Raw genomic sequence first — 10,775 nt, 5'->3', positions numbered from 1 at the left:
TAGTTACCCATGGGTTTTGGCTTTGAACGACTCACAATTACTAGTTTTACTAGCTTCTCAGGAAAACAAACAAACACAAAAAATATATATTAATCATGAATGCCAAATAGCAGAAATGTATGTATGGAATGTGTATAGAATGGAAAAATTATTAGACCGACCTTGTTTTCTTCAGTTTCTTCTTCATTTTAATGCCTGAAAAGGTACATTTGTTTGAACAAATATAATGATAACAACAAAAACAGGTCATTAGAGTTTAATTTAGGCTGATATCCAGACATTTTCCATGGTTTTCTTGATAATAACCAAAATCATTATCAAGAAATCCATGGAAAATGTCTAGATATCAGCTCTTAAATTACTCTTAAATTATATAAATTACAGCTCTTATCAGCTATTTTTGTTGTTCTCATTATATTTGTCCAAACAAATGTGCTTTAGTTGTACCATGGATTAAAATGAACAAGAATTGAAGAAAACAAGGGTGGTCTAATATTTTTTTCCATGACTGTATGTATATGTCTTATTTCTTATATTCTTTATTCTGCCTTCTATATTTATGTGTCTGTACTTTGAGCTGCTGTGACAACAAAATTTACCCACTGAATAAATAAAGTCATATCTTATCTCTTATCTTATCAATTAATTATCTTTTTTATTAGCTTTAGGTTAAACTGGTTAATTGTGAAACAGTCCGGTCGTTAATGTCATATCTGTTCTAGCATGGCATGTTCATAATTGGACAGTAAACAATGAACAGATCAAGGAAGTCTCAGTCTGAATATCCGTTGGCTTCACCGAACCCCAAAGAATATTGCCCCAAAAGGCTGTATCATTAACAGATAATGGCTTCTGAGATTTGACTCTGCCAAACTCATAATCCAAAAATGGATAAAGAGGTGGAGCTGAGGAGGGCAAAATGTAGTCTGGGTGCTAAAACTATCCACCTAGCTCCAAGCGACCAAGCTAGCTAAGTTTAAGAAGCGAGGCTATATGATACTCTGTGTTTTCCTAGCTTACTTTAGTCATATTCATACTAGTTTTTAACTTTATTCTATTCTATTTTATTGTATTGGTGTTGTGCTGCTGCTGGAACCTTCCCAGGAAGCAGGAATCTATCTGTCTGTCTGTCTGTCTGTCTGTCTATCTAGTGAGCTTTAACTTAACCCTTTATCGGGCGAAGAACTATATTTGGTAACTTCAGCGGATATGCAAAATGAGGTCCCCATGTCTCTCTGTGAGGTCGTAGAACCACATGGATATTTCGAGAAAAAAGTTGCTAATTTACTAGGTTAAAGTGGCAAATCCACAAGAAAAAATTATTTTAAGATTTTAAGAGATTTAAAGTGGCAAATCTGTGCGAAAAAAGTCGCAGAAAAAGCTACTTTTTTCTCACAGATTCACTACTTTAAATCTCATGAATCTGCTTTAATATCGTAAACTTTTTTTTCAAAATATTGCCCCCCTCCCCCGGTCCGTAGGTTGTTTTTTTTTTACACATTCTGGCAGTATGTAATATATATTCTCTAGGGTTGAAATTTGGAATTTGCAAGTATTTCAAGAGTGCCCTATTAAGGGTTAACCTGAAACTACAGCGAAATTTTGAATATTCATCTATCTGAACTTAAGAATACAGAAGCCTATAAATATTTCAATGTTTTTTAAATATGTAATTGTGATACTGTGTAGCACTAGTTGTTACAGAAACAGGGCTGTTTCTGGTCTTTATGCTAAGCTAAGCTAACTTGCTGATGGCTCTAGCTTGCTACAGATTGAATGTACAGGTAGGAGTGGTATCAATCCTCTCACTGGACTCCAGAAAATAAAAGGAAATAAGTATATTCCCAAAAAGCTTAACCATTCCTTTAAAATAAATGAACACTGAGACACATTTTTATAAGAGATGACAAGCTTTTTGTCTCAAATAAGCTACAACTCTTCACAAACACACAGAATTGCTATTGCTACTTTAAAAGTCTCCACTCGTCTGCTCTATATATCAGGATATTCCAAAGGGTAATTAAGAAAATTAAGTCTGCTCCTTTTTCCCAAGCTTATAAATCAATCCCTTCATCGTGAATTAGATCCCAGAGAAGATTTAAGGACCAGCTGTCTTATGAAGTCTTCAAGTGCCCATATGTCTCCTCTCTAGCCGTACTGGAAGCAGCCAGTAAAGTATAATTTGACATGTGTAGGTGTCTGGATGAGCTATCGATAGAACTTTTTAGCACAGGGATAAGGATTTTTGGGCGTGAAGTGTGCTTCTCATGAGCAGTTTCTGTTAAAAAAAAAATCAATTTATGCCTATCTTGTAGAAATAAAATGTTTAAATACAGAGTGAACATTACAGGCTACAAATAATAATGAAAGAGGCTTTACAAAAGGAATCAAAAGTGATTGTTTCAACTATAATCACAGTGGAAAAGGTGAAAGATGATGGCACTGAGTCACCACAGGGGGCAGCACCTCCCTAGAAAAAAACACCTCACTCACTCCTGCTTCCTGGAAACCCCTCACACACTCATAAACATTGCACACACATGCACAGACACACTGTGTCACCAGCCTGTTACTCATAGCTACACTTCCTGCATCCAATAACAGAATGACTATGCTGTTGTTCTGTAGGTAGGAGGGCAAAGCAGGGGGCTTAAAATGGCAAATCAATTGGTTTTATTTTAGAGGTTGTGTGTGTTTATGAGTGTGTGATGATGCATGACGTCCCCAGTCTCTTTTCCTCCGTCACGTCAGCATCACTCCCTCTCCTCCCCTCGGCTCTTGAGACACATCTGTCTCTTATTAGCTGTGTGGATGCTGCAGGTTGTCATGCAGTTAATGGCTCCTGTGATGTTTCTCCTCAGTCGTGCCACATGTAACAATGTTGTCATTACTATAGTCACGTGTAAATGAACCAAGTGCTATATTGGACATGGATATTAGCCTCCCAAGGGGTGCTGCAGAGTACTGAATAATCTAAGGGTTTATTTTGAATGTGTTCAATGTGTTGAGACTTTTATATCCTATGTATGGTGCAATATCTTTAAAATATATGGGAAAAGGTTTACAGGTGCATCTCAATAAATTACAATATGATGAAAAGTCCATTTCCAGTAATTCAAGTCAAATAGCCTCAACCAAGTATTGAGTCATATAGGTGGACATTCTTTCAGAGGCCAATATTTCCATATTAAACATACTTTTTAATATTAGTCTTTTGTAATATTAAACAAAAATAGAGACACTGAATTTTAAATGTACGCCATAATCATTACAATTAGAAGAAATTAAATCAAAAAATGAAATGTTTCATTATGTGTGTAATGGATCTATATAATGTGTTATTTCCACTTTTTCAATTGAATTACTGACATGACTAAACTTTTCTATGATATTCTGATTTATTAAGATGCACCTGTATGTGAATAATGAAATAAATGGTTTAGTATGGGTTGATCTAACCAAATGTTGTGGATTAAAACAGCAAACCATCAAAATGATCAAGACACCAGACTTATTTCTGTACATAAAAATGGGAGTTTAATTGAAACTTTTGTATCAAAAAATAGCAATATCCATCCTTCACAGCCACAAGTCACACAGCTGAACTGAAAGGTCTCCAATATGAGGCTATGTGACGACTACGAAAGCTGTTCCACCCGTTGTTTAGCTTTCCATAGAACTCAAAATTAATCTCGACAGTACAGATGGATTTCTCAGATAATTAGCCATTCAACATTACCAACAGACTTTTTTTTTCCTTAAAGTAGTTAAATAACATTCAAATGCTCTTTTCAAATTTAAGTAAACTTGTTTTATTCTGCTTTACATCGACAACTGCTTCAGTGCATCCTCCACATCTCAAAAAAAAAAAGTCGAAATGTAAAAATAAGTTATAGGAATGCAAAACAAAAGGCCAAGTAGGATATGCAAAATTTAGAGGGGATTTTAAGCATAGACAATAAATAAATAAATAGCCACAGAGTGTGGAATGTCTACATGTTTACAAATAAATTAAATGCAAACGGGGAGGAAAAATAATGTACACACAAAAAGAGAAAAAAAATACACGCTGTACAATATTTGTTGAAAAAAGAAAAAAAAATACATAATTGAGTCCATGAATATTGCATTGATTGTGCATTTCACACCCCAAACCCTGAGGGAGGCCAGGGGCGGGGGCCATGTAGTGTCAAGCAGTGAGATGGCGGGAGGCAAAAAGAAAAGTCAAGAGGGCCACACACCCCGCAACAGGCAAGGTGGGAGGAGAGGGGGAGAAAAAGGTGGGGGGAGGTGTGTCTGTGTTGACATTTTGTAGACATTCAGAAAAGACAGGATCCAGTTTCCAAACACCTGTTCAGGCTATAGAGTGAGTGAGCAGCGTTAAAGAGAGCGACACAGAGTTGAGTCGAGTGTTTTTCAAGTATTCCATTGTCAGGAAGAGCCCCCACCTCTTTCTCTCCTATCTAATGCTATTTGAGCCTCTTGGCTTGGGGCTGGTTGGCTTACAGTGATGGAGAGGGGGATAAAAAAAAAATAATAATAATAATAAAATAAAAAAACAGCCTTAACCCCCCCCCCCCCCCCCCAACCACACTTCCATTACAGCACAGGCAACTTAGCCACCAGGCCGTGGGCAAATCCAAAAAACAGAGTTGTTGACGAAAGCCCCCCAGAAAAGCAGCTTTCCAAAAAAAGGCACTACAAAATCAAAATTAAAACATTTAAATAAAAAGGTTTTCTCCAAGCTCTATGAGAGCAGCCATGTCTGAATCGGAGGGCCTTGCCAGCTGCATATACCAGCCTAGTAACAAAACGAGTAAAATAAAGTTAAAAAAGGAGAGGGGAAATAAATAGTGCTGGTAAGACCGCCCAAACAGAAAAATGTTCCCAATTAGGAAACAAGTATAATCAACTTAAAGAAAAAAATGGGGATGGGGGAAAATAAGATAAGGAAGAACAAATAGTAATAAATTAGAAATTCCCTACAAAAGAGGAAAATTAAAGTACATTTTTCTTGCCGGAGCAGTTGAGTCGAACGCCCAGCAGTTGATGGGCCAGTTGGGCTACAGGCTGCCGGCCTTGAGTTCATAATCACCCCCTCCAACCCGACCCCTTCTTTCCCCAGAAAGTCTTTTGAGTCCATCAGAGCCATCCTCAGAGGCTCTCCTTGCTCGAGCTTGTGCTTGACGAAGAGTCTGTGTCGATGGTCCTGAGGCGGATGTCACCGGCGACCGGCTCCTCTTGTGACTTGGGCGACTCTGTCGTTGTCGCCCTCATCCAGGGGTGGTCGCAGATCTGCTCCAGGGTGGGCCGGTCTGAAGGCCGCAGGGCCAGGCACCATTTGATCAGCTGCTGGCACTCTGAAGGAGGAGACAGATGAAATGTTGAGTGTAAGACGCTCTGAATTCAAAGGTTGTTCAGTATATGTGCTGCACTGCACATGAGTTTGTTTAGATCTACAATATACTAGTGTGTAGGTGGAGCAGAAAGCCAATAGAATGAGAGCACACATGCTTTTATTGAGTTACCTCCCCAGGGTCACCAGGGCTGTTACACAAAGTGCACTGAGGGAATTCATAACAGCTAAAACCGCTATTCTAGTTATCAATCATAAATCTCTCCAGCAGCCATTTCAGCAGGTAATCCATTATGATTGTGAAGCATTACTCTGATGTAAATGGATTCATAATTTAGTCAAACTGGGAGGTGGATTTTGGGGCTGTACCAGTTGCCGTGGCTAGAGGGCAACAGAGTCAACTCCTGTGTGGTGTTGTGGTTGACTTACCGGCTGAAACCCTCCTCCTGAAGTACAGTCTCCCTCTGAGGATCTCCTCGTCCTGCTCAAACGGGATGTCTCCACACACCATGTCATACAGCAGCACGCCTAGCGACCACACCGTCGCAGAGCGCCCATGGTATCTGTGGAAGCGGATCCACTCTGGTGGGCTGTACACTCTTGTACCTAAAATAAAGAAAGAGAGAAGAGAGGAGGTGAGTGATGAGTTTATGAAGCACTGAAAAGAGGTATACTGCTGATAATATAAAGGGCATCAGTGCTTAAAATAAGGGACTAGTAAGGAGACGGCATAAAAAACTGAAAATAATTAATGTGTCTGTATTGAAAATGGCTGAGTCATAGTAGAAATGCTTTCCATCTTCCCCTAGCCACAAAACACAAACTGGGTGACCTGCCTGCGTCTCCTCCTCCTCTCTCTTTCTCCCTCCCTCCTTTTCTTTTCCTCCCCCCTCCCTCCTGGAAGGAGGAACTTGGATACCAAACAAAAAAAGGCAATGTGAGCCCATCACGTGAACCGCCGACTCGGGTTTCACAACAAACAGATGTTACGTGGCACTGACCTAATACCCACAAACTGCGACTGTTACTCAAGCTTTACGAACAAAATAACAACCGGAAACATAAAAGTACACTCCATCTCACAAGATGAGGATGAATCAGAGATATATAGATAAATAAAAAATACCCGGGCACCGATATGATTTATAAACAGTGAGTCATATCTGTGAATCCATAACATGCGCGTCACACATCCCGCTAAAACATTACACGCAGTTTATTTGGCAGCATCGATTTACATCCGTATTAATGATGAGACCCTAGGCAAGGAAAACCCTCGACCAAAAACAGACCACTGCGTCACAGCTCGAGAACGCCTCCATATCTGAATATAGCTCAGCGGAGCATCAAGGGCAAATACAACCCAGCCCACACGGATACGTATTCATAACAACAAATTACACATCCAGCATTGTAACATCTTATAATAGCAATAAAAGTAATAGAGGGTGGCGGCGGCTGCTGCTTACCATCGAAATCTGTGTAGACTGTGTCCTTGAGAATCGCCCCTGAGCCAAAGTCAATAAGCTTGAGCTCCCCGGTGCGTAGATCCACAAGCAGGTTTTCATCTTTGATGTCTCTGTGTACTACGCCGCAGCTGTAGCAGTGTCTGACCGCCTCCAAAACCTGGCGGAAAAATCCCCGAGCCGTGTCCTCGTCCAGGGCGCCCTTCTCAGTGATGAAGTCGAAAAGGTCCTTGACGAGCTCCGGCCTCTCCATAACGATCAGCCAGCCGTCCGCACGCTCGTAATAGTCCAGCAATTTGATAACTCCGCGAAACGACGAGCTGACCTTTTTTAGCAGCAGGATCTCCAAAGGCACCATAGCCCCGTTCTGTAAGAAAAAAATGAATTAATTAAAATAATATAGTGAGATAATGCATTGCCATTTAACATCACGACACCCCCACCCAGCAGCAGCAGCAGCAGCAGGCGGGGGAAAAACCAAAACAAACCACAGATCGGGGATACTTACAATTGTGCCCCACTCGGTCACCCTCTCCTTTGCAACATGTTTCACAGCAACCTGAAATAACACAAAAAGGAAGAATAATGTTAGAAAAGGCTGTAAATACTGTGGGGAAATCACATTGCATTGCCCGGTGGTGGAATAAGGACGCCCCGGCTTTCATGGCGGCACATGCAGGACCATAACAAACACAGACCCGATCCCCGTGCTTCTCTTACCGGTGCGCCATCAGAGATCCGGCTGCCGGCGTACACTGTTCCGAATCCTCCGCTGCCCAGCACGGATCCCACTTGGTAAACCTTTTCGAAGGGCTCCTTCTCCACTTTAACTGCAAGTGAAAGTGAGGAATGTTAACGTAAAGGCGACATTTTCCATAACAAACCACCGCTCAGTGCGAGGTCAGCTTGTTAGCTATCGGTTACCAGCTTTACGCGCCGGTCAGCTGCAACCTTACTTTAAATTAACCATGCAGCATAAATACACGTTTCTAAAAAAACACTACGAATAATTAAATCTAGTGTGAATATGATGAGAAGTAAAGGTTAAGTAACTTAACGATCACATACCTGACTGGAGCTGTATTTTCACTGGTAGATGGTCCATACTTGAAGGATTGCAAATGTGCGAAAATGAACCAAACTTTGACAACAACATATTCACGCTGAAAAGCCGGCGTAGAAGATTCCTATTGACGCGTTGAGGGGTCAGAGGAGCCGACACAGTCAGAGGAGAAGTGAGTGAGTTCAGGCGCAGTTATAAATGGTGGTGCGGGACCGTCTTCTTGGCTTCAAGCGAATAATAATATATCCAGTCCAGCAGTGCGCCAACTCCGCCGCACCGCGCCCGTCAAAGTCGTCTCACGACCGTGAAGTCGCTCACTGTTGTCCCGAAAACCGGCATGAAATCTCACTTCGGTGTGTCGACTCAAGCAAAACAAAGCGAAAACAGTCCTCTTAAGTGATAAAAACCCGAACACTGCGATGTGTATGGTCGCCGTATCGACAGAGGAGTGCGTTTAAAGGGCCTCCGCAGTGTGTTGTTATCCTGAAGAGTGGCCGCTGTCTGAGCTTTGGCGCGGTCTCCCCGAGCCAATATTTTGACGCGCAGTGGGATGGGGATATCCCTCCGCCACCAACACAAGTCGACACGTTCGCTTAATTCCACCACTAACTCGCCACTTTTCACCAAATACACACTCGCACAAAAACAATGGACGCATGTTGTAATTTTACCATACTTTTATCCGGAAAATATGATCGAATTAGTCATTTTCGCTGCGCACTACTTTCTCATAGTACGAGACGCCCAAGAATCCCTTGTCTGGAAGCTTTGCGCTGTGTTCACTATCGACTCGGCGGCGACGACCAATTAGATGTCGTATATAAATACCGTGTTTCGTTTCTGGACCAATCCACAAAAAGTTATTATGATAAAGAAGGCATTTGAGCGCACGTGGCGGCAATTCTGAGTCGCCCTTTCCCCTCCCTTTCCTCTGCAGCTCTGCAGTGAGAGACAGACAGGGGAGTTTATATGTTTGGAGGGGAGACTTCAGTCTGTAGTGTAATTCACCACAGACTGCTGATTACCTCTCTCAAGTTGTTCTCAGTTTTGAAGTGTGTACCTAAACTCACTTGTGTTTTTGTTTACCGGGCTATTTTGTCCATTTTTGAATCCTTTTCATCCTGCCTGTATACACCACTTAAAAAATGTTTAAATGCCATGTTGGGTTTTTTTTTCAGCTAACCTCTTCTATATGACCTAATAATAATTGATTTTTTATTCTGACTTATTGGATCAACATTTTGAACCAAAAAGAAAAAAAACAAAAAAAAAACAAAACATAAATGTGATCTTGTGATTGTGTGTGATCCTGTCATCCAACTCTGGTTTTTATTCTAGTGTGTCTGACAATTTTGGTCATTTTGTGTATTTTGTTGTGTCTTTTTTTTTTAGTTATTTTGTGTCTTTTTTTGGTCATTTTGTCTTCTCATTTTGTGTCCTTTTTTTTTGTCATTTTGTGTCTTTTTTTTGTCATTTTGTGTCTTTTTTGTCCTTTAGTCCAACATAAAATGTGATTTTGAATCTTTTTTTAACTTTCAAAACACTATCATGCTCAATAAAGAATTTGAAATGTTGCAAATGTGAACAAAGGTTGCAAATATATAAGAGGGTTACATCCAGTTCTATCATTTTATGCTAAATATATTTGACCTTGTCTCCAGTGGTACTTGGTATATCATCATAAAACTGAAACTGGCCTCATGGAGTTTCAACAACACTTAAAAATAAGCTGTATGATTGTTATTTTTGTCATACAGTTGAGCCCAATAATTATTTAAACATATAAAAAATAAAAAATAATATGCACACAACAGAAAAGTTAATTATATATATTTTTGTTTCACTTTTAGCTATAACCTAGTCTCACGTAAATTAAAAATGTATTTTTCAAATTTCTTAGCAATAACAGTGATTTACAGACAAACATCATATTACAAAAAACACAAATTATACCAAAATCAGACTTAAAAAGAAATGTATGTTTCTACAATCATTCATAAAATTTAAACAAATCACAAAAAACGTAACCTCTTAAAAATAAATGCTTATATGACACATAAAACAGCCCAAGAGCTAAAAAACAAAACAAAACAACAATTCAAAATTCAGTCTATTTTGATGATCAAAACAGAAAAGTAGGATCAGCATTTTTGTGTTTATAGTTTATTCAAGTAACTAAAATAATTGATTGTTATTTATTTGTCATCTGCACTCTATCCACTCCTCTGACTCTTTATTTTTTATTTTTATATTGTTATATTTATAGTCATATTTATATTATATATTGTTATTGTTACCTATTTTTATCATTGTTTTTCTTAAAATGTCCTATATTGTGGTTGTTTTTGTAATTGTTTTTGTAACTTGGAGCATTCTGGAACAAGAACTTCCTTCAATATTAATAAAGTTCTATCTTATCTTACCTCTTATCTTATTTGGACTACATTTGAAATAATTTATTTGAAATTGCCCCTCACGACCTTTGCTCTTTTTAAAGAATACTTTGAAAATAAATGACAGTTGTCAGGTCATAAAACAATGATCTGTTGATCTCTGAGAAACAAGACTCCTCGGTCTAACAATGGCATAGCTGTTAGTGCCAAAAGTTAATAATGGCTGTGTACGGGTGACACTGCAACAGCCTACATTGCACACAGGCAGTATTTGAATGATGATACATGAGAACACTGTCATGCACTGACATTAGTATGAAAACAAAATAGGGATGAAAAAACAATCAGGTGGTCAAGGATTGTGTTGCCAGCTGTCCTATTTCAGAAAGTAAACTTTCCAGTTTTACTGTCACACATCTGACATGACCTTGGCTCTCTGTGAACTCTCCACTTTTTATCTTCTGCTACCTCTTCTGATAACCTGCGTGTGTTTTCGT

The 10,775-nt window shown here is 39.4% G+C and overlaps 1 protein-coding gene across 1 annotated transcript; it reads right to left on the bottom strand.

Moving 5' to 3' along the window:
* Positions 1 to 3,511: 3,511 nt before the first annotated feature.
* Positions 3,512 to 8,691, bottom strand: pim3 (Pim-3 proto-oncogene, serine/threonine kinase). The gene is made up of 6 exons (XM_059326257.1): positions 7,891 to 8,691; positions 7,543 to 7,652; positions 7,331 to 7,381; positions 6,826 to 7,189; positions 5,786 to 5,962; positions 3,512 to 5,360 (listed from the first exon to the last, which is right to left on the bottom strand). Exons 1-6 carry the CDS (start codon positions 7,976 to 7,978, stop codon positions 5,155 to 5,157), a joined length of 996 nt encoding a protein of 331 aa, XP_059182240.1. The 5' UTR covers positions 7,979 to 8,691; the 3' UTR covers positions 3,512 to 5,154.
* Positions 8,692 to 10,775: the final 2,084 nt, after the last annotated feature.

The sequence above is a fragment of the Centropristis striata genome, chromosome 22, assembly GCF_030273125.1.
Source record: "Centropristis striata isolate RG_2023a ecotype Rhode Island chromosome 22, C.striata_1.0, whole genome shotgun sequence".
In the NCBI taxonomy this organism is placed as follows: Eukaryota; Metazoa; Chordata; class Actinopteri; order Perciformes; family Serranidae; genus Centropristis; species Centropristis striata.
The sequence above is the reverse complement of the archived record's forward strand: the minus strand, read 5'-3'. Positions and strand labels throughout refer to the sequence as shown.